This window comes from Salvelinus sp. IW2-2015, linkage group LG20 (genome assembly GCF_002910315.2).
Source record: "Salvelinus sp. IW2-2015 linkage group LG20, ASM291031v2, whole genome shotgun sequence".
Taxonomy (NCBI): domain Eukaryota; kingdom Metazoa; phylum Chordata; class Actinopteri; order Salmoniformes; family Salmonidae; genus Salvelinus; species Salvelinus sp. IW2-2015.
In genome coordinates this window covers 48,172,852-48,195,513 of record NC_036860.1, presented here as the reverse complement: position 1 = coordinate 48,195,513, position 22,662 = coordinate 48,172,852, and the positions used below count along the sequence as shown (strand labels likewise).

Here is a 22,662-nt window from a genome sequence, read left to right as displayed (position 1 = left end):
AGCTCTTCCATAAGGCATTCTCAACTGCAAATGTTTGTCTATGGAGATTGCATGGCTGTGTGCTCTCTTTATCACTGTCAGGTAACGCTGTGCTGAAATACGCCCGATTCCACTAATTAAATAGCCAATAATTGGAGGAGATCCTGTATGGCGATAAAGGGCTACTTGAGCCTAACTGTGAGTACACACTGTGTATCCAATTGTTAAAGGAACGCAATTTCTAAGAGGGGTCCAATATTGTGAGTATGTGACTAATTATTAATATCGTTTAAGTAGTGAGTGTAATGGTGAAAGACTTTTGCTGAAACAATCATGAGAGGGAATGCTGATCTGAGAGCAGGTTGCGGCAGTGTAATGTAACATTTATCATCGATCCCTTTTCAGTAGTCTCGTACCTAATGCTACAAATCATCTCGTATAGTCGCTAACTGATTTCTCTCGGGAACTATCTCGTTTCTCTCTCGGTGAGAAAAATACAAGTGGGCTATGATTCTCCTACGCATTCTAGGAATTCATTCCTGGACGCAATATTAAACTGTCTAGGAATTTTGTGAAGAAAAACGACGCCGTCGAGAGTGATAAGATGTAATTACTGGCTATACCACGCGCTCTTGTATAGATAGAACCTCTATCTACGATTCCAACCTAGTATATCTTGGGAAATCTCTATTTAGGGTAGCGTGAAAGAGGAGCGAGATAGGACTTCGCGTGTTACGCATATTTCGCGGTTACTGGATGAGATAATCTATGGTCCAGGGGTGATATTGGGGGTCCTCGTGAGTCATAGAGACATACAAATCCGTCTGCTGCGGGACGCCTACCTGGGCTCGCGGGAGAGGGTGAGAGGATCGATGCCTCATACAGTACCATAGGTGTGGGGGTAATGAAATGCAAAATATGTTTTCTGATTCTGATCATAGACTGACAGCTTAAAGGAACAGCCTTTACGCACAGGTAGACTTGTGAAGGGTTAAAAGATGTGGGAGCCTACTTGGAGTGTACAAAGCTTTCTTCAAATGTATACGAAAAATTGAACTATTGATTCTGTCGGAGTATATGCACGGAGATGCACCAGAGATCTCGTGGGGTCAAGAGAGTTATATGTCTCGCTAACGCAGAAGTGTTGAGTGGGGCATATGTGAGCCTACTTGCTGTCTTAGTGCATAGGTTATCGAGTAAAGCACCAGTACACTGATCTGACAGTAATAACCACATGTCTTTATCAAGTTATTTTTTCGACTCATGATGATGTGGCTGACTCTAGCTACGGATCGCCTGTTCCTGTTGAGAGGGCTGGGACTGTATTAGAGAATGGCTAGTGAAAAGTAGTCTGTAGCCACGAATCGTGGGACCCGATACCTGGGATACCAGCTTGGGGTTTTGTATCTCATGGACACTGGATGTTATGATGTGATATACTGATCTGTCCCGTGTTGCTATAGGGCCCGTCATCAATGTTTCCAGTGCAAGGCATCCATATGTATTCCTACAAGTAAAGTCAGAAGCCGGAGAAGGAGACTGGCTAGGCACTGGCGGTCAACACTTCATAGTGAAGAACAACATTTTGATTAAGCTCTGAACCAGAAATACGTATCCGCTATAGACATGTTAGCCGAAGACGAAATTTCTGATAAGATAAGCTAATAATAATTTGCACTACGCGCATACGAGTGTCGTTTTTCGATCAGTCCATTAACAATGTAGTAACGTATAGCCAAGTAGGGTAGTTTTATCAAAAGAGAGCGTAAACTACTTGCAGTGAGAACACACACTCAATGATTCTCAGACACGCCTTAATGTATTAATCCTCCTGAATGTGAACAATACTCCCAGATGTCTACTGGCTAAACCAGCTCGACAGCTGCATAGACTCTACAGATTGAAGTACTCGCATTTTATAAGTCATCGCCATTTTTTGTCGATACCCTCTCGGTCTATTATCCGACTTGGTCAGGATTAGTTATATATTCTGGACTTTTATTAATTCGGCTCGCACTCTCTGCCTGAGTTTGGCACATCATCTCTCATATATCTTTCAAATACTCTCAGTACCTTCTATTTCTCGGGCGGCTTCAATAAAACCATGCTCATTTCGGTCAGAGAAAACAGTACGGTATAGGGCGCTCTGTACGCACCGATTGGCTGCAGCATCTTCAGGTCCTAGCAGCTACACTGTCATTTGACAGTAACTTGAGCGTCTACTCACCATGCGCAGTCTGGTTCGTAATCCTCCAGGTGCTGATCATAATCCGTTCCTGTCTACATACGGGAGTGGCGCATTACGCGTGCTGCGTGACGCACAACAGGCTTACCGTGGTCTGTCTCCAGGATGTCTATCTGGTCGGGCTATTTGCGCCAGCGCGTGGGTGCTTTGTTAAACGCTGCTGCGTCTCTATTGCGCCTCTTCTGCGACCTATCACCCTGGTGGCTCGGTCGCTGGTGCTGCAGTGCTTAGATCTAATCGGCTCTGCTAGTTGAACAGTGTTTCCTCCGACACATCTCGCGTGCATATCTCTTGGCTTTCCGAGTTAAATCTGCGGGTGTTTAAGTAAAGCAGACTGGATTAGTGCGCGGGTCAGTGTTCGGAGGATGCATGAGCTCAACCTTCGCCTCTCCTGAATCTTGTTGGGGAGTTGCAGCGATGAGACAAGATCGTCCATTGGATAGTCACCGAACATTTCGCGGGAGAAAAAGAGTAAAATACAAAATAAATAAGACAAAACAGTTAACACTACTGACAGTGTCGTTCGAGATGTGGAGGCGACGGCGCACTGAGTGCTTATCCTAGAGCTGTCATAGTCTCTGAGCGCCGACAGTGCTGGGCTCTTCATAATCTCAGCTCATCCTGAGCCCACAGTGGTCTCTACTCAGTGCATGACCTGAGCCACCACCGTGGCTCTCTATATCAGTCACTCATACTATTGAGCCTCCACAGTGGCTCTCTATCAGTCATATGAGCCGCCACAGTGGCCCACTCCCCCCCTCCACACTCCAGCCGCCCTCCCCCCTCTACTCCTCCCCCCTCCCCCCCCCCCCTCCCCTCCACCTACGCCCTCCCCCCTCCTCGACCTCCGCCCTGCTCCTCCACGCCCCTCCCCCCCCGCTCCCCTCTCACTCACGCCACCCGCCTCCTCTCATCTGGTTCCTCACCTACTCCCCTCCCTCCTACTACCTCGCTTTCTACTCTCGAGTTCATCTAATCCATGACGCCCCACAGGTCTGTGTTACTCTATCAGTGTTCCATATACTGAGCTCCCCGACAGTGCGACTCTATTCACAGCTTACTAATAACCTGCAGCCCCAAGTGGATCTATTCATAGGTCCAGCTCATAACTCATGAGTCTCCACCAGTGGACCTCTTTATCAGAGCGTGTGACGAAGATGCAGAGATAATAGTCAAGCCGCATTGTGTTTTGTGCTGAGAGCCACGGGCTGATAACGATGCGTTAGTATTGGATATGTCACTATCTTCTGCGCGGCTCTCTTATATGTATACACAAGTAGGAAGGTCCTAGTAGCTTATATTTACGACAATGTATCTTCTTCTTAGGATATCATTCTAATTAATATGTCTAGAGACATATGAGGTAATCGATACATGGTAGAGATGATCAGTTTCAGCGAAACATCACTTGATTCTTACAGCCTATGGTGATTCATCGGTTATATGTTATAAATTTGTTAATAGAAATAGAATGATCTCTAGAAAATGGAGCAATTCTGTATAATAATGAAGCATCAGTCCATCACGCGCTGAGGGTATCAGAGGTCATTTCTAAAGAGAGTGCTGTAATGAAAGTGGAGGCCATGATTTTCAAGGTGTTTCCTATATATTCGCTCAATAAGTCCTGGATAAGATAGTTCAACCAAGTCGTCCACGCGTATAGCAATATTGAGAAAAGTGCAGAAACAAATTCCCAATGTCAATGTTCTCTCGGAACGCAAGTGATGTTAGCACTGGATTAAACTCACATAGCGTAAGTCATGGTGCATTAATTCCTATGGCAGGGCTCATATCGACGTCGTGATAGTCTTATATCAACAATGGCTGATCGTGGTGCTCATGTCCTCATTTGAGGTGCAAGGTTCTCTGCCTCCCCACCGCGGACCTCTTCACGGTTGCAGTCTGTGTGAGCCAATAAAGGCTAGACAGCAAACTGAGCCACAACAAGAACTCTCGTCCTTGTCTCTGGGAACTGCTATTCCTGCACTTATGCCTAGTGAAGTGACACCCTAAGCCTCACAAAACCAGTCCCTTGGTAGCCTTATTATAATAGCATGTTTTGTACACCAGAAGCATTTTAATTTTATGTGGCAGAAGCCCTTCATTCCGGTGGCTGTTACATGTCAGCGCCAGTCCATAATACAACAAGGTAGTTTGGTTAGAGCAGAATCGCTGATCTTATGCATCTCGATGCAGATTGCTAGACTGTGTTCCGCACCTACTCGCAATCTCTCTCCTTTATCATGTAGGTCTCTCCAAAGAAGTGTATCTCATGCATTTAATAACCAAGAAATGAAAGGGTAAGATAATGCTAATAATTAACCAGGGGGTTTCGCAGCACAGAATGGGGATCTCACTCTCATGTCATAGTGGTAAACATTTATTGAGATATACAAAGGAGAGGAGCCAACAATTCTCTCCACATTTGAGATAAACAAGAGTCTTCGTCAGGTTAGGGAATATCTAAATGCTGCCTGTGCAATCCTCATACCGCTAACTAGTATCCGTCTCTCGCCAGTGATCTAACACGTGTGAGGATCCAGTCTCTTTAAAGATGTAGTTAATTGGTCATTCTCTGGGGAGATCAGTGGTGTAGACGCTAGGATGCGCTGTAATGACGGGGCAGGCCTGGAGCGCAGTGCCAGAGAGGCATCGCTGCAGTACTGCCTTTGGTCTCTGTAAGATCGAGGCTGAGTCTCACTTCATCTACGCTTGCTTGGGTGGCACTTGGGTTAGGCTGCGGCGCAAATTGGGCCGCTGGCGATCTTCGGTTGCTCGGAGTGTATGTGGACGGTTTACCGCTTCATTGAAATCATAGTACAGGACCTAAGATCTTGAATGGTTGTGTGTAATGTAATGTTTGTGTGTTTTAACCCTAGGCCTTATTGACTCGCCAGTTATAACAATAAAATGTGTAAGACATTTGACGAATTAATTAATTGGGCATTTATAAACTGTGTTGACGCCGTGTGTACACATGAGAGCATAAGTCTGGCTAACAAACCTATTATCAATATACACCGTCTTCAAGTTCCAAAGTATAGAGTTTTTCGCTTATTATACTGCAATCCTTCTGGCTTACGCAACCGGCCTTGTATGTGAAAGCATTAGTCGTGGAGACTTAGCGTTACTTTCTGTTATTCTTGTAGAACTATCTAGAGGGTCTGCGTCCCATAAGGAAGATTGACTTGAAGAGCGCTGAGGCAGGAAGAGGCCTAAGGTCAGTACGTTCTGATAATTCATCTAGATGGTAGTTTATAATCGACGCATATAAAACCAAAGGAACCGTCCGCATGCCGCACCGAGACGCACTAGACAGTCTGGATATAAGACCAAGCACGACCGAGATCAAGCCTCTAACAGAAAGAAGTACTCCTAAGCGATTATGGAGCAACACGCAGTGAGTCATTCGCTTAGATAGCACATACTGAAGCCACGGCGATGATAAGGAGTTGCGGGCCTATGCTAGGATAAGAGAAGACCACATATACTCGGAGAGAGTTGCAGCATAGGATGACACCTCTCTTAGACTGAGTAGTACACACATAGTCAATTTGGCTTTTTGGGAGTGTACTGAAAATCACATTTTTTAATATGAGAGTATCTCAGTAGTGTTATTGTATAAAGAGCCTTTAGGGGAGAGAGATAACAGTCCCTCTTAAGAACTAACATTCTTATTTCTACAATGAGCTACTCGGAAAAGTATGGGTTTTAACTTGGGACACCTTAGCTTGCGCGCAGTGGCAGCAACCAGCCCAATATGGCAGACATATGGCGCTTTTATAATGCTAGAAGGCCTTGTTCAGACGAGGGGTGGCCAACTAGACATGAGAATGTAGGATATCTTATTAAACTCTTGATCACCGCTATTGCGAGGAGAACTTTTTCCCTGCAATTGCAGGACATTTTAAACTATAAGATATGTATTTGAAGTTTATTAAAAGGTCTTTGAACGCTTATGTACTTTCCACTTTGAAATTTCATTCATGAATTTTTCCTTACAAAAAATGGATCAAGCCCTATACATCAAGAACTATATCAGGTGCCCATGAAAATTACATCCACATAATATTCACATTTCCTGTTACTGCAGAATTGGATTTACTGGATTTCCTTAGCTGGCAAACGCAACACTTGGGTAAATGAGAGATCTCTAGCACTTGTACATTGTACTTAACACACGCTAGAGACGCCATGAGGGTCCTCTGGTGGTTTCCCACTGTTACCCTTTTAACCACTCGTGGGGAATGACCTACAAGGGAGACTCGTACGGAAAAGGGTAAAATAAAGCGATAACCATGCATAGCAATTGAAAGGCGCTCATACAAGTTTGATATAAATAGAATTAACTTATTAGACCACAAACGGTCGAGGGACACAACAGTTCACCTGACATCAAAGAGGAGGTGCTATTGTGATCCTCCCCTCATAGGCTAGGAGCATGTTCAGCCAGATCGAGTTACACGATGGCACAGTTGACGATTTACTTGGTGTTAACGGGGAGAGAGAGTCAAGTATTCTTGCCAGACCTAGCTTAGGTTGTGTGATAATAAAGATTCGTGCTAAGAGAGAATATCTGCGATAAGAACCAATATCAGCTGGAAATGTAGGAGGTAATGACAAGGGTTTGAGATGAGGGAGGCTACACTGGTGTCTCCAAAAGTGGTGTGCACAGTTCCGGAGAAGCAATTTCCTAAGTGTCACTATATATTATGATGCAAAGCAGAGATCTTCATATAGAGGTCGCTTATCTGAGCTCGTCCTAGCTGTGCCGTATCGAGGAACTACGCCAAGCACACTTGTAGATTGTTTCATTATGGAGGGAACAAACGCCTGCCTAAATCACACAAATGTAACAAAAACAGTCATTATTATCAAACAATCTGGGTCAGGGTGGGCATGATTTTGAAAGCTTGTTCTATTTGGCTAGACCATGATAAATATGACCTTACATTTGAGTGCTAGGACTTGTCAAGAAGGAGAAATTAGAGAAAACAAATAGACATATTTTTTGCAAAGAAAGAAATCACTGAGTATGTTAAGTGTATGTGCCCCGGCTAATTTTCTTTCAGCAATAACAAACAACTACAAGGGTCGTTCTGCCCAGGATCCTTAGGGTATGATGCCATGTCGATCTTGTACTGCACATCAACATAGTGATCATAAGGGTTGACACTGTATTTGACATGAGTTTTTGTATGGAATATGGGCAATGTGACGTGCACATTTGGACTCCGCGGTGTTTGACTTGCTTGTATGACATCAAAGAGGTCTTTAAATGATAATCCTCAACGGCTCACCTGTTCAAATACATCGAGTCCCTCTTTCATTTAAGCATTTCCTCACTGTAGACAAAGAACCATTTGCAAAGTTTGCTCAATTAGCGAGAGGCATGGGGCATACTCTTGAATCGGCTGCGGTGCTCATGGTTTCAGATCGTCTGTCAGACTAAACCCATACAGAGCTGTGAAGCGGAGAGCTAATGTGTAGACGGCATTTATAAAGCCTGGGTGGTTCGGGGCACTGGAATGCTGATGGTTCCATTAGGCCGCGAGGCAAGAACAGTTTGGAATGGCTGACAGGACGTGGTTATAACTGGGGATACAGACCCGTGACTCATACCACTGCGGGACCAGTTATGACAAAAACATGTATGTTTTAAAACTGCTCTAATTATCTTGTTAACCAGTTTATAATAGCAATGGGTTAGCCTCAGAGGTTTGCTGGGGTTATTGAAATGTTGGGTTTGGCAGCAAGGAGTCATCCGCCAATATACCACGACTAAGATACACTGTTACTCCAGGCACTTCCCGCATAGGTGCATTGTGCGTTGAGAACAGCCTTAGCCATGTATTATTGGCGCTTAATACCACACCCTCTCGTGCCCCTATGATTGCTTAAGTATAGCATGGTGTACCAGACAGGGCCAACTAATGTTTCACCAAGATTTTAGGTGTTTATCAGTTGTCTAAATCTGCTTTCAACCCGTATACGGGTACGAGGCTCGTACAAGGGTTAAACAGGGAGTGATTGAGACCACGTGGCAGGGAGGTCCCACTGTTGTAAGACGTCCCACGCAAAAGAGACGCCAAGTGGAGGGTCGCCACTGTGTTTAACCAGATAGAGACCCGGTGGAGGTCCCACTGTTCAGACGGAAGATAGAGACCATGGAGGTCCACTAGTACTAAACTAGATAGAGTACCCCACAGGGGTCCGCACTGTTTAAACCAGATAGAGAGGGCCCATGGAGCTACCCACTGTTAAAATCCAGATACGAGACCCATGGAGGTCCCACTGTTAGAGCCAGATAGAGACCTCGTGGAGTCCCACTGTTAGACCGACGAATGAGACCCATGGAGGTCCACTAGTAACCAGATAAGAGACACACTGGAGGTCCCACTGTTAGACCAGATAAGAGACCCCATGGAGGTCCCCACTGTTAAACCAGAATAGAGACGCCGAGTGGGAAGGTCCCACTGTTAGGACCAGATAGAGCCACCGTGGAGGTCGCCACTGTTAGAACCAGATTTGAGACCCGGATTGGAGGTCCCACTGGGTATAACAACCAGATAGAGACCCATGGAGGTCCCACTGTTAGACCAGAATAGAGACCGTGAGGTCCCACTGTAGACAGGGATAGAGACCATGGAGGTCCCACGGTTAAACAGATAGAGACCGCATGAGGTTCCCAACGTTAAACCAGAGCAGAGACCGGCATGAGGAGGTCCCACTGTTAAACAGCATAGTAGACCCATGGGAGGTCCCACTGTTAGACCAAGAAAAGAGACCGTGGCAGGTCCCACTCTGTATAGAGCCCGTTAGAGACCATTGAGGTCACACGGTTAATCAGGATTAGAGACCATGGAGGTCCCACTGTTAACCAGATTAGAGACCCATGGAGGTCCCACTGTTAGGACGCCAGATAGAGACCCATTGGAGGTCCACTGTTAGACCCAGATAGAGACCCATGGAGGTCCCACTGTTAAACCAGATAGAGGAGCGCCATGGGAGGTCCGCCACGGTTAAACCAGAATGAGATCATGGCAAGTCGCCACGGTTAAAACAGATTAGAGACCCGTGGAGGTCCACTGTTAACCAGAGAAGAAAAACAGAGACCTCATTGGAGGTCCCACTGTTAGTATAAATCCAGTACCATAGAGGAGACTCCGCATGGACGGGTCCCGGCACTGGTTAGACGCACGGATAGAGAGCCCATGGAGGTCGCCACTGTTAGGACCAGTATAGAAGACCACATGAGGAGGTCCACTGTTAGACGCTAGTGCCCTGGCCATTATCAAAATGCTTTGGTTTATTTTCTCCTTTTTTAAAAAGCTTTGACGTTGGTTCAAATTTATTTGAATTCCGATTCTGTTTATACATTTTTTCTGTGAGCTCGATGTGCAGTTTTCACTGTAGGAGATAATATCAGATCAAAGATTGAACTGTGCATGTTAGTAGGGAGTTGTAATTGATCTAGTAACAGGGACGCAATAGTTCGAAGCATAGGTTTAGCCCAGCAGAAAACGTGGCAATTAACTACATGGCCATGGGAAGTATCAATGGATGCCCTGTCTATTATAAGAGAGGCTGTCGCGCGGAGTGGGTGGAGGACTGCAGTCTTTATTAAATATGAACAAGTGTGAGAAGCTATGGAATCGGAGCGAACGGAGAGAAAGAGAAAACGCCAGTGATCGAGAGGCGTTAGAAAGCGTTGGCTTCTCGAGCATGAAAATACATGAATTCTAAGTGATCAAAAGCTGGTAGTTCAGCAGTGCGATACAAGTATGCCTATTTACTTTGAAGAACTACTAAAATAGTGCTTTTGTCAGAGCAGCAAATAGGGCAGGCAGCTCTATAGTAGATCGAAGAGGACGTTGGTAATGAAAATAATAAAGTCGTCAAATAAAACTAAATGGTCAATATACACTACAAATTGAAATATTTTAGTTAAAGTAAAAAGTAATGGGTAAATAAATTATTGGGTTAGATAAGTGGATTTAAGCCAGGTAAATGGGGCAGTCACTTAGCATCATGGGACTCTTTATTCATTGTTTTTATTCAGTGTTGGTTACAGCGATTCAAACCCACCCCATATGCAGTAGTGAGTTTCATGTGGCCTAAAAAAATAAAGTGAAACCTAATCGAAAAAAATTGATTATTTTGAATAATCGAACGCGGAAACCGAACCGACCTCAGAAAAGCTAATGCAAAAATCAGGAAAGTCTCCAGAGAATGGGATAATGGAGCCACCACTGTTAAACCACCACAGAGAATCTGGAGCGTCTCATAATGGGCCATGTACCACTCATGAATACACCTCTGTATGTCATTATATTCCCAGTCTATGTATTAACCGTTACATGTCATTTTAATGAAAAGACTCAGTCGCCTTTTTTGTAACAGTCAAAAGCTCCATCTGAATCATTTAATTAGATTTGAAGTTATTCACCGCGTACCTACCAAGTCCAAGTCACTGAGCAACGGCTAATATTTCACATTTTTACAGCATTTTTTTTCAAATCATATGGCCGCTCTTCAGGTTGAACGGACTGAAATATTTCATGCTAAGTAATGAGATACTGCTCAGCACATCCGTATTGGATTGTAATAAAAATATTTTAACTTAGGCTGTCCTGGGGGCTCACCTCCAGTGGCGGTTCTAGACCATTTCAACTGGGGGGGCCAAGCTGGGGCCAGTTGTATTGTTAGAGGGGCCAGTTACATTAGACGTTATTGTTGTCATATCATTTTCTTCACTGCATTGCAGGCATTAGCAGGCAAAAGATCATGTTCATAATCATTCAACTATTTATTTGCATTTTCTGTCTAATAACGGATGTAAAAAAAGAACGATAGCAAAAATTAGTTATGTAAAAATTATTTCATACTCCACATTTAGGGGGGGCAAAATTGTTGTCACAGGGGCACTGGCCCCCCCTGCCTCCCCCCAGAACCGCTAGTGTCTACCCTCCACCTGTGCTGTCTGTCAGACAACTACTGTGCAGATGTACACACTACACACACACCCTCTACCCTCCACACACACCCTCTACCCTCCACACACACCCTCTACCCTCCACACACACCCTCTACCCTCCACACACACATCCTCTACCCTCCACATACACATCCTCTACCCTCCACATACACACATAACCTGACAGGCTTAGAGCCCATCAAACAGCGATGGTGATAAACACACAGTTGCACATGAATGCTCTGATTGTGCTCCAGCTGTTGGACTATAGCCGGGAGCCTCTGCAGTGAACCCAGGTGAGAGAGAACGAGTAGAGGAAGAACAGCGTGTGTATGTGTGTATGCGCACATGTGTGTGAGTATGTGTTCATACATAGGACAGTGTTAACATTTCCCAAATTGGCAAATGCTCAATAAAATGGTGCCCTCCCTCTCCTCTACCCCTCCAATAATTGGGCAGGGTCTGCCAGATTGTTGCAGGCTGAAAATAGGGCACAGCCTGGCAGGGTACATCACACACTGACACACGTACCAGACCTGGGCTCATCTTGCTGTGTTCTATAACAACCACAACAATGATAACAATACTGAAGTAGAGATGTTGATACCGTCTTTACTGTAAGTGATGGTGAGGGTTTGACCATTTTCAAGTGTTTCTCAATGTGATTGTATTGCATGTTTAATAGTGAGCTCAGCGTGTGTCCTCTAGGGTATGACAGGTTGCCAAATGTTTAGATAGCAGTCACCCTTGCCCTGACTAAGTTGTTTGTTGGGGGTATTTAGTTATTTTGCTTTGTTCAATAATTTTCTCTCTGTAACAGGTAACAGGTTCTTCCTGACGTCCTTTGGTGCTCTGTACATCTCAGATGTCCAGAAGGAGGATGCCCTCTCTACCTACCGCTGCATCACCAAGCACAAATACAGTGGAGAGACACGTCAGAGCAATGGAGCCAGGCTGTCTGTCATGGGTGAGTGGGACTGTAAAAGTATGTCATTGCTCTGAGTACCGGTACACAGTGTTTTGTGTGTAATAAATGTCTATGAATATGAATGAATATACACTACATGACCAAAAGTATGTGGACAACTGCTCGTCAATCGTCTCATTCCAAGATCATGGGCATTAATATGGAGTTGGTCCTCCCTTTTCTGCTGTAACAGCCTCCACTCTTCTGGGAAGGCTTTCCACTAGATGTTGGAACATTGCTGCGGGGACTTGCTTCCATTCAGCCACAAGAGCATTAGCGAGGTTGGGCATTGATGTTGGGTGATTAGGCCTGGCTCACAGTCTGTGTTCCAATTCGTCCCAAAGGTGTTCGATAGGGTTGAGATCAGGGCTCTGTGCAGACCAGTCAAGTTCTTCCTCACCGGTCTCGACAAACCGTTTCTGTATGGACCTCGCTTTGTGCACAGGGGCATTGTCATGCTGTAACAGAGAATCGTCTAGAATGTCACTGTATTCTGTAGCGTTAAGCTTTACCTTCATGGGAACTAAGGGGCCCAGCCCGAACCATGAAAAACAGCCCCAGACCATTATTCCTTCTCCACCAAACTTTACAGTTGGCACTATGCATTGGCAAGTAGCGTTCTCCTGGCACCGCCAAACCCAGATTCGTTCGTATGACTGCCAGATGGTGAGGCCTGATTCATCAATCCAGAGAACGCGTTTCCACTGCTCCAGAATTCAATGGTGGCGAGCTTTACACCACTCCAGCCGACACTTGGCATTGCGCATGATGATCTTAGGCCTACCACTTCGCAGCTGAGCCGTTGTTGCTCCTAGACGTTTCCACTTCCCAATAATAGCACTTACAGTTGACCGGGGCAGCTCTAGCAGGGCAGTAATTAGACAAACTGATTTGTTTCACAGGTGGCATCCTATGACGGTGCCACGTTGAAGATTGCATGGCTGTGTTCTCAATTTTATACACCTGTCAGCAATGGYTATGGCTGAAATAGCCGAATCCACTAATTTGAAGGGGTGTCCACATACTTCTGTATATACAGTACCAGCCAAAAGTTTGGACACACCTACTCAATCAAGGGTTTTTCTTTATTTTTACTATTTTCTTCATTGTAGAATAATAGTGAAGACATCAACACTATGAAATAACACATATGGAATCATGTAGTAACCAAAAAAGTGTTAACAACAAGATCAAAAATAATTTGAGATTGAGATTCTTCAAGTAGCCTCTTTGCCTTGATGACAGTTGCAGACCTCTGGCATCTTCAACATGCTTTCTGGAATGCTTTTCAACAGCTTGAAGGAATTCCCACATATACTGAGAGATGTTGGTGCTTTCCTTCACTCTGCGTCCAAATCGACGTATCCAAATGGGTTAGATAGGGATGTGGAGGAAGTCATCTGAACGCAGCACCATCCTCACTCTCCTTCTTGTCAATAGCCCTTACACAGCCTGGAGGTGTGTTTGGCATCTGTCCTGTTTGAAAAACTAATGATAGTCCCACTAAGCCAACAAGATGGGATGGCGTTTCGCTGCTGAATGCTGTGGTAGCTATGCTGGTTTTTAGTGTGCCTTGAATTCTAAATAAATCACAGACAGTGTCGCCAGAAAAGCACCCCACACCATCACACCTCCTCCTCCATGCCTCCTCCATGCTTCATGGTGGAAACCACACAAGCGGAGATCATCTGATCATCCGGAGATCACCTACTCTGCGTCTCACAAAGACACGGCGTGCGAACCAAAATCTCAAATTTGGACTCATCAGATCAAAGGACAGATTTCCACCAGTCTGAAGTCATTGCTCGTGTTTCTTGGCCGAAGCAAATCTCTTCTTCTTATTGTGTCCTTTACAGCAATTTGACCATAAAGGCCTGATTCACACAGTCTCCTCTGAACAGTTGATGTTGAGATGTGTCTGTTACTTGAACTCTGTGAAGCATTTTTTTGGGCTGCAATCTGAGGTGCAGTTAACTCTAATGAATTTATTCCTCTGCAGCAGAGGTAACTCTGGGTCTTCCTTCCTGTGGCGGTCCTCATGAGAGCCAGTTTCATCATAGTGCTTGATGGTTTTTGCGACTGCACTTGAAGAAGTTTTCCGTATTGACTGACCTTCATGTCTTAAGTAATGATGGACTGTCATTTTTTCTTTGTTATTATTATCTCATGAAGTTGGTTGAGAGAATGCCAAAGAGTGTGCAAAGCTGTCATCAAGGCAAAGGATGGCTACTTTGAAGAATCTTAAATATGTCGTTTTTTATTGCATATTTGAGCTGTTCTTGCCATAATATGGACTTGTTATTTTACCAAATAGGGCTATCTTCTGTATACCACCCCTATCTTGTCACAACACAACTGATAGGCACAAACACATTAAGAATGAAATAAATTCCACAAATTAACTTTTAACAAGGCACACCTGTTAGATGAAATGCATTCCAGGTGACTAACTCATGAAGCTGGTTGAGAGAATGCCAAGCGTGTGCAAAGCTGTCATCAAGGCAAAGGATGGCTACTTTGAGAATCTCACATATATAATATATTTTGATTTGTTTAACACTTTTTTGGTTAGTACATGATTCCATATGTGTTATTTCATAGTTTGACATCTTCACTATTATTCTACAATGTAGAACGTAGTACGAATAAAGAAAAAGCCTTGAATGAGTAGGTGTGTCCAAGCTTTTCACTGGTACTGTATAGTGTATGTTGTAAACATCCCATCCCATACCCTAACCCAGTCCAAAGTTAACCTGTTACACCCCCCCCCCCTCCTCCTCCAGACCCCACCGAATCGTCTCCTCTCATCCTGGACAGTTTCCAGGCGGGGGAAGTGCGGGCTGGTCAGAGTGTGGAGCTCCCCTGCATGGCAGCAGGGTACCCCAGCCCCACGGTGCGCTGGCTAAAGGACGGGCGCCCGCTGCCCTCTGATGCACGCTGGACGCGGCGCCTCACTGGTCTGACCATCAGTGACCTCAGGCAGGAGGACAGCGGTAGCTACGCCTGTGAGGTCACCAACAGCTTCGGCTCGAAGGAGGTGTCCGGAGCACTCTATGTCATAGGTGAGGAGAGGAGGAGGGAGGGGGGTCGAGGGATGTGGGAGGGAGGAAAGGGGAGAGGGAGTGGATGTTGTGGTGAAGAGGGAGGGACCGTGGGACAGGGAATTGGTGTGAGGAGAAGTAGGAGTGAGGCGGGGGGAGAGGGGGTTGGCAAAGGGGAAATAAGTTTGGCACAGACCCACAAAACAAACACTTAAATCAAATCAAATTTTATTGGTCACAAACACACATTTTGCAGATGTTATTGCAGGTGTAGCGAAATGCTTGTGTTCCTAGCTCCAACAGTGCAGTAATATCTAACAATTCACAACAATACACACAAATCTAAAAGTAAAAGAATGGAATTAAGAAATATATAAATAATAGATTGAGCAATGTCGGAGTGGCATTGACTAAAATACAGTAGAATAGAATGCAGTATATACAGTTGAAGTCGGAAGTTTACATACACCTTAGCCAAATACATTTAAACTCAGTTTTTCACAATTCCTGACATTTAATCCAAATAAAAATTCAGTTTTAAAACTACACTATTTCAGGTCTGCCCACAAATGTTCTATAGGACTGAGGTCAGGGCTTTGTGATGGCCACTCCAATACCTTGACTTTGTTGTTCTTAAGCCATTTTGCCACAACTTTGGAAGTATAATTGGGGTCATTGTCCATTTGGAAGACCCGTTTGCGACTAAGCTTTAACTTCCTGACTGATGTCTTGAGATGTTGCTTCAATATATCCACATAATTTTCCTTCCTCATGATGCCATCTATTTTATGAAGTGCACCAGTCCCTCCTGCAGCAAAGCACCCCCCCAACATGATGCTGCCACCCTTGTGCTTCATGGTTGGGAATGGTGTTCTTCGGCTTGCAAGCSTCCCCCTTTTTCCTCCYAAGATAACGGTGGTCATTATGGCCAAACAGTTCTATTTTTGTTTCATCAGACCAGAGGACATTTCTCCAAAAAGTACGATCTTTGTCCCCATGTGCAGTTGCAAACTGTAGTCTGGCTTTTTTATGGTGGCTTTGGAGCAGTGGTTTCTTCCTTGCTGAGCGGCCTTTCAGGTTATGTCGATATAGGACTCGTTTTACTGTGGATATAGATACTTTTGTACCTGTTTCCTCTAGTATCTTCACAAGGTCCTTTGCTGTTGTTCTATGATTGATTTGCACTTTTCGCGCCAAAGTACGTTCATCTCTAGGAGACAGAATGCATCTCCTTCCTGAGAGGTATGACGGCTGTGTGGTCCCATGGTGTTTATACGTGCGTAATATTGTTTGTACAGATGAACGTGGTACCTTCAGGCATTTTGAAGTTGCTCCCAAGGATGAGCCAGACTTGTGGTGGTCTACAATTTTTTTTCTTCAATTTCTTTTGATTTTCCCATGATGTCAAGCAAAGAGGCACTGAGTTTGAAGGTAGGCCTTGAAATACATCCACAGGTACACCTCCAATTGACTCAAATGATGTCAATTAGCCTATCAGAAGCTTCTAAAGCCATGACATAATTTTCCAAGCTGTTTAAAGGCACAGTCAACTTAGTGTATGTAAACGTCTGACCCACTGGAATTGTGATACAGTGAATTATAAGTGAAATAATCTGTCTGTAAACAATTGTTGGAAAAATTACTTGAGTCATGCACAAAGTTGATGTCGTAACCGACTTGCCAAAACTATAGTTTGTTAACAAGACATTTGTGGAGTGGTTGAAAAACAAGTTTTAATAGCTCCAACCTAAGTGTATGTAAACTTCCGACTTCAACTGTACATATGAGATTAGTAAAGCAGTATGTAAACATTATTTAAACATTATTAAAGTGACTAGTGTTCCATTATTAAAGTGGCCAGTGAATCCAAGTCTATGTATATTGGGCAGCAGCCTAAGGTGCAGGGTTGCGTAACCGGGTGGAAGCCGGCTAGTGATAGCTATTTAACAGTCTGATGGCCTTGAGATAGAAGCTGTTTTTCAGTCTCTCGGTCCCAGCCTTGATGCACCTGTACTGACCTCGCCTTCTGGATGATAGCGGGGTGAACAAGCCGTGGCTCGGGTGGTTGATGTCGTTGATTATCTTTTTGGCCTTCCTGTGACATCGGATTCTGTAGGTGTCCTGGAGGGCAGGCAGTATGCCCTCTGTGATGCGTTGGGCAGACCGCACCACCCTCTGGAGAGCCCTGCGGTTGCGGATGGTGCAGTTGCCCTACCAGGCGGTGATACAGCCCGACAGGATGCTCTCATTTGTGTATCTGTAAAAGTTTGTGAGGGTTTTAGGGGCCAAGACAAATTTCCTCAGCCTCCTGAGGTTGAAGAGGCGCTGTTGCCCCTTCTTCACCGCCTTCTTCACCACACTGTCTGTGTGGGTAGACTATTTCAGATCGCCAGTGATGTGTACTCCTAGGAACTTGAAGCTTACCTTCACCACTGCGGTTCCGTCGATGTGGATAGAGGCATGCTCCCTCTGCTGTTTCCTGAAGTCCACAATCAGCTCCTTTGTTTTGTGGACAGCATTATTACATAGGTATTCCTCTTGTCCAGATGGGATAGGGCAGTGTGTAGTGCGATGGCTATTGCATCATCTGTGGATCTATTGGGGCGGTAAGCAAATTGAAGTGGGTCTAGGGTGTCAGGTAAGGTGGAGGTGATATGATCCTTAACTAGCCTCTCAAAGTACTTAATGATAACAGAAGTGAGTGCTACGGGTAGTCATTTAGTTCAGTAACCTTTGCTTTCTTGGGTACAGTAACAATGCTGGACATCTTGAAGCAGAAGGGGACAGCAGACTGGGATAGGGAGACATTGAATATGTCCGTTAACACTCCAGCATGATCGGAGGATGTTCTGAGGACGTGGCAAGGGATGCCATCAGGGCCAGCAGCCTTGCGAGGGTTAACATGCTCAAATGTCTTACTCACGTCGGCCACGGAGAAGGAGAGCCCACAGTCCTTGGTAGCGGGCCGCGTCGGTGGCACTGTGTTATCCTCAAAGCGGGCGAAGAGCGTTTAGCTTGTCCAGAAGCAAGACGTCGGTGTCCGCGATATGGCTGGTTTTCCCTTTGTAGTCCGTGATTGTCTGTAGACCCTGCCACATATGTCTCATATGTCTGAGCCGTTGAATTGCGACTCCACTTTGTCTCTGTACTGACGTTTTGCCTGTTTGATTGCCTTACGGAGGGAATAACTACACTGTTTGTATTCTGCCATATTCCCAGTCACCTTGCCATGGTGACATGCAATGTGCACTTCCTGTTAATGTCAGACTGACAGACAGATACACTCACACCGTTTTCTGAAACGGTGGCAGACAGGCTCATATTCTGTACACACACACAGCCCACACACACACCACACACACACACACACACAACACACACACACACACACACACACACACACACACACACACACACACACACACACACACACACACACACACACACACACACACACACACACACACACACACACACACACACACACACGTTCACACGTTCACACGTATAATGTGAGAAATGGATCAGTATGAATGGGTGTGTAGTGTATGATGCCATGTCATATCATATCTAGACCGAGGACAGGACAGTAATGCACTGAGAATGAGCATATCACACCACCGCCAACACCAGTCACTGTTAGAGAGAGAGATATACAGAGAGCAGAGGGGTGGGGGTGGACTAAAAGAAGACAGAGAAGGAACAATGAAAAATGTAAATTGAAGTATATCTTTCATAGAGAAAGAAAGAATGAGAGAGAGAAACAGATTATAAAAACACAGAGAAGATAGAGAGAGAGAGAGATCAAGAGAGCGAGAGAGAAAGAAACATAGTGCAAGAGAGATGAAAAAAGAGAGAGCAGAAAAGAGGCAGGCTTTGCCAGTGGGCACATCATGGCGCACACAGTGTGACTCTGACAGGGTGAGGGGGCTTGGGTTACACAGCCATACCCCCAGCACACACCACCAGCTGCCTTATTGCTCACTGACATTTACACACACACCACACACACACACACACACACACACACACACACACACACACACACACCACACACACCACACACACACACACAACACACCACACACACACACATCACACACACACACACCACACACACACACACACACACACACACACACACACACACACACACACACACATATATGGACAGAGATTGAAGTGATGTCTCCAGCTGCTTTTTAAATGACTGCCTGAAACGGACTGAGTCTGTGTCTTTGTGTGTGTGTGTGTTACTCATGTGTGTGTTCTCTCTCCTCCCCAGACCCCCTACGAGTGACCCTTTCCCCCAAGAGTCTAAAGACGGGCATCAGCAGTACCCTGTTCTTTACCTGTGCTGTGGAGGGTTCMCCAGAGTACACAGTGGCCTGGTACAGGAACACAGAKRCTATAYTCCCAGARCAGCACATCTCTATKCAGGGCRCCCACAACGACACCCTGCAGATCACAGCGGCTCAGAAGAGCCACTCTGGGGCCTACCAGTGCTTCGCCTCCCGCAAGGGCCACACTGCCCAGGACTTCTCTATCATACTGCTGGAGGGTAAGAGGATGAGAGAGGGAAGGAGGGACAGAAGGTTGGATGGGAGGGTGGGAAGCAAGCAACGTTATTCTTACAGACAGGGCCGGTTACAGGCATAAGCGACATAAGAGGTTGATGATGTTTTTTGTTTGGAACTCAGTCGGGGTCTCAATTTATTACTGAGAGTTTGAATAGTAAAATAACCTGGTTGCAATTTTGAAATTTGGTTGAGCATCAGCAATCTTTCTGTTGTTATGCCAGTCACTACATTTTTGATTGGTAGTTAGTTCTAGCCAGCTATCTAAGCTTGTAGTAGTCATGACCGAATACTGACTGGGCACGTGCCCCTGACCTACAGCGGGCCCCCATTGATTTTGTTAGCCATTCTCACTCAGATGTCATATTAATATGGCATAAGTCATTAATTGTTTTTTGAGTTGTAGGAATTTAGCTTTAGAGGCCCACACCAGAGGGCAATGCAGCCCCTATTTTGACGTAATTCCTATAGCGGAATTTCTCATTTAAGTTCCACCTCCGAAAAATGATACAGGCTGCTAATACATATTCACATATTGGGGGTTGGAATGTTGTGGAGATTTCCACGTGGAGTGGAGAAATAACAACAAGTAGGGCACTGATAGCTGTCAGTGTAGCTAGTTAGCATACTAACCTTATCTAGCTAGCTGATGTTATATGTTGTTGCAACACTAATCAAAAGACTAGCTAGCTGGCTGGTCTACTGTATGGCTGGTTCTGGAGCTGGATTTGGGGCAGCAGGTAGGCTAGTGGTTAGAGTGTTGGGCCAGTAACCGAAAAGTTGCTAGATCGAATCCCCGAGCTGACAAGGTGAAAAATCTGTCGTTCTGCCCCTGAACAAGTTGGTTAACCCACTGTTCCTAGGCTGTCACTGTCAATAAGAATTTTTCTTAAATGACTTGCCTAGTTAAATATAGGTTAAATAAATAAAAAATAAATTTGTTATAATTATTTAGGGAAATCTTTGCCACAGATGGATATGGAAAACCAGTATATTTTACTAAAACCAGGCGCACGGTGTCTCCTGTACATGTGCATAGCCCGGTGCGGTACATCCCAGCTCCTCGTATCGGCCGGGCTAGAGTGGCATCGAACCAGGTGCCATGAAGCCGGCTCAACGCATCTGGTCTCCAGTGCGTCTCCTTGGGCCGGTGTACATGGCACCAGCCTTAAGCATGGTGTCCCCCGTTCGCCAGCACAGCCCAGTGCGGGTTATTCCACCTCACCGCACTGGCCGGGCTAAGGGGAGTATTCAACCAGGTAAGGTTGGGCAGGCTCGGTGCTCAAGAGCTCCAGTACGCTTTCACGGTCCGGTATATCCGGTGCCACCTCCTCGCCCCAGCCCAGTACCACCAGTGCCAACACCACACGCACCAGGCTTCCTGTGCGTCTCAGAGCCCTGTTCCTCTCTCACGCACTCGCCCTGAGGTGGTGTCTCCAGCCCGGTACCACCAGTCCGGCACCACGCACCAAGCCTCCTGTGCATCTCCAGAGCCCTGTACGCCCATTGCTGCTCCCCACACTAGCCTTGAGGTGCGTGTCCTTAGCCCGGTACCACCAGTTCCTGCACCACGCACCAGGCCTACTGTGCGCCTCAGCAGGCCAGAGTCTGCCGTCTGCCCAGCGCCGCCTGTGCTGCCCATCCGCCCAGCGCTGCCTGCGCTGCCCGTCTGTCCAGCGCCGCCTGCGCTGCCCGTCTGCCAGCGCCGTCTGAGCTGCCCGTCTGCCAGCGCCATCTGAGCCGCCCGTCTGTCCAGCGCCATCTGAGCCGCCCGTCTGTCCAGCGCCATCTGAGCCGCCCGTCTGTCCTGAGCGCTAGAGCCGTCCGTCAGTCAGGAGCCGCCAGGGCCGTCCGCCAGTCAGGAGCCGCCAGAAGCCGCCCAGACCAGTCAGGAGCCGCCAGAGCTGCCCGCCAGTAAGGAGCCGCCAGAGTGCTCCTCCAGTCATGAGCTGCCCTCCAGTCATGAGCTGCCCTTCAGTCATGAGCTGCCCTCAGCAAGCTCCCTCCAGTATGAGCTGCCCTTCAGTCATGAGCTGCCCTCCAGTCATGAGCGCTCCCTCCAGTCATGAGCTGCCCTCCAGTCATGAGCTGCCCTCAGTCATGAGCTGCCCATCAAGTCATGAGCTGCCCTCCAGTCATGAGCTGCCATTCAGTCATGAGCTGCCATTCAGTCCGGAGCTGTCCTTAGTCCGGAGCTACCTCTCAGTCCGGAGCTACCTCTCAGTCCTGGAGCTACCTCTCAGTCCTGAGCTACCTCTCAGTCCTGAGCTACCCCTCAGTCATGAGCTACCCCTCAGTCATGAGCTACCCCTCAGTCATGAGCTACCCTCAGTCATGACTACCTCTCAGTCATGAGCTGCCCTTCAGTCCGGAGCTGTCCCTCAGTCCGAGGAGTTTCCTCAGTCATGAGGCGCCCCTCAGTCCAGAGGCGCTCCTCAGTCCACGTGGGGCCCTTTGTTAGGGTTCCTAGGCCAAGGTCGGCGGCGAGGGTCGCCACTCAAAGGACGCAAAGGAGGTGGACAAAGACAATGGTGGAGTGGGGTCCACGTCCAGCGCCAGAGCCGCCACCGCGGACAGGTGCCCACCCAGACCATCTCTTTTATAGGTTTAGGTTGTGTGGTCGGAGTCCGCACCTTGGGGGGGGGGGGGGGGGGGGTACTGTCACGTTCTGACCATAGTTTATTTTGTGTTTTCTTTGAGTTAGTGTTGGTCAGGACGTGAGCTGGGTGGGCATTCTATGTTGTGTGTCTAGTTTGTCCGTTTCTATGTATGACCTGATATGGTTCTCAATCAGAGGCAGGTGTTAGTCATTGTCTCTGATTGGGAACCATATTAGGTAGCTTGTTTTGTGTTGGGGTTTGTGGTGTTGTCTTCTG

At 46.3% G+C, this 22,662-nt stretch overlaps 1 protein-coding gene across 1 annotated transcript in view; it reads left to right on the top strand.

Moving 5' to 3' along the window:
* LOC111981451 (cell adhesion molecule DSCAML1-like) overlaps nt 1–22,662 on the top strand; it is a 112,449-nt gene that overhangs the window by 53,151 nt on the left and 36,636 nt on the right. Inside the window, 3 exon segments of the mRNA XM_024012720.2 lie at nt 12,022–12,168; nt 14,952–15,230; nt 19,495–19,770. Of these exon segments, the coding sequence (XP_023868488.1) occupies nt 12,022–12,168; nt 14,952–15,230; nt 19,495–19,770 (702 nt within the window).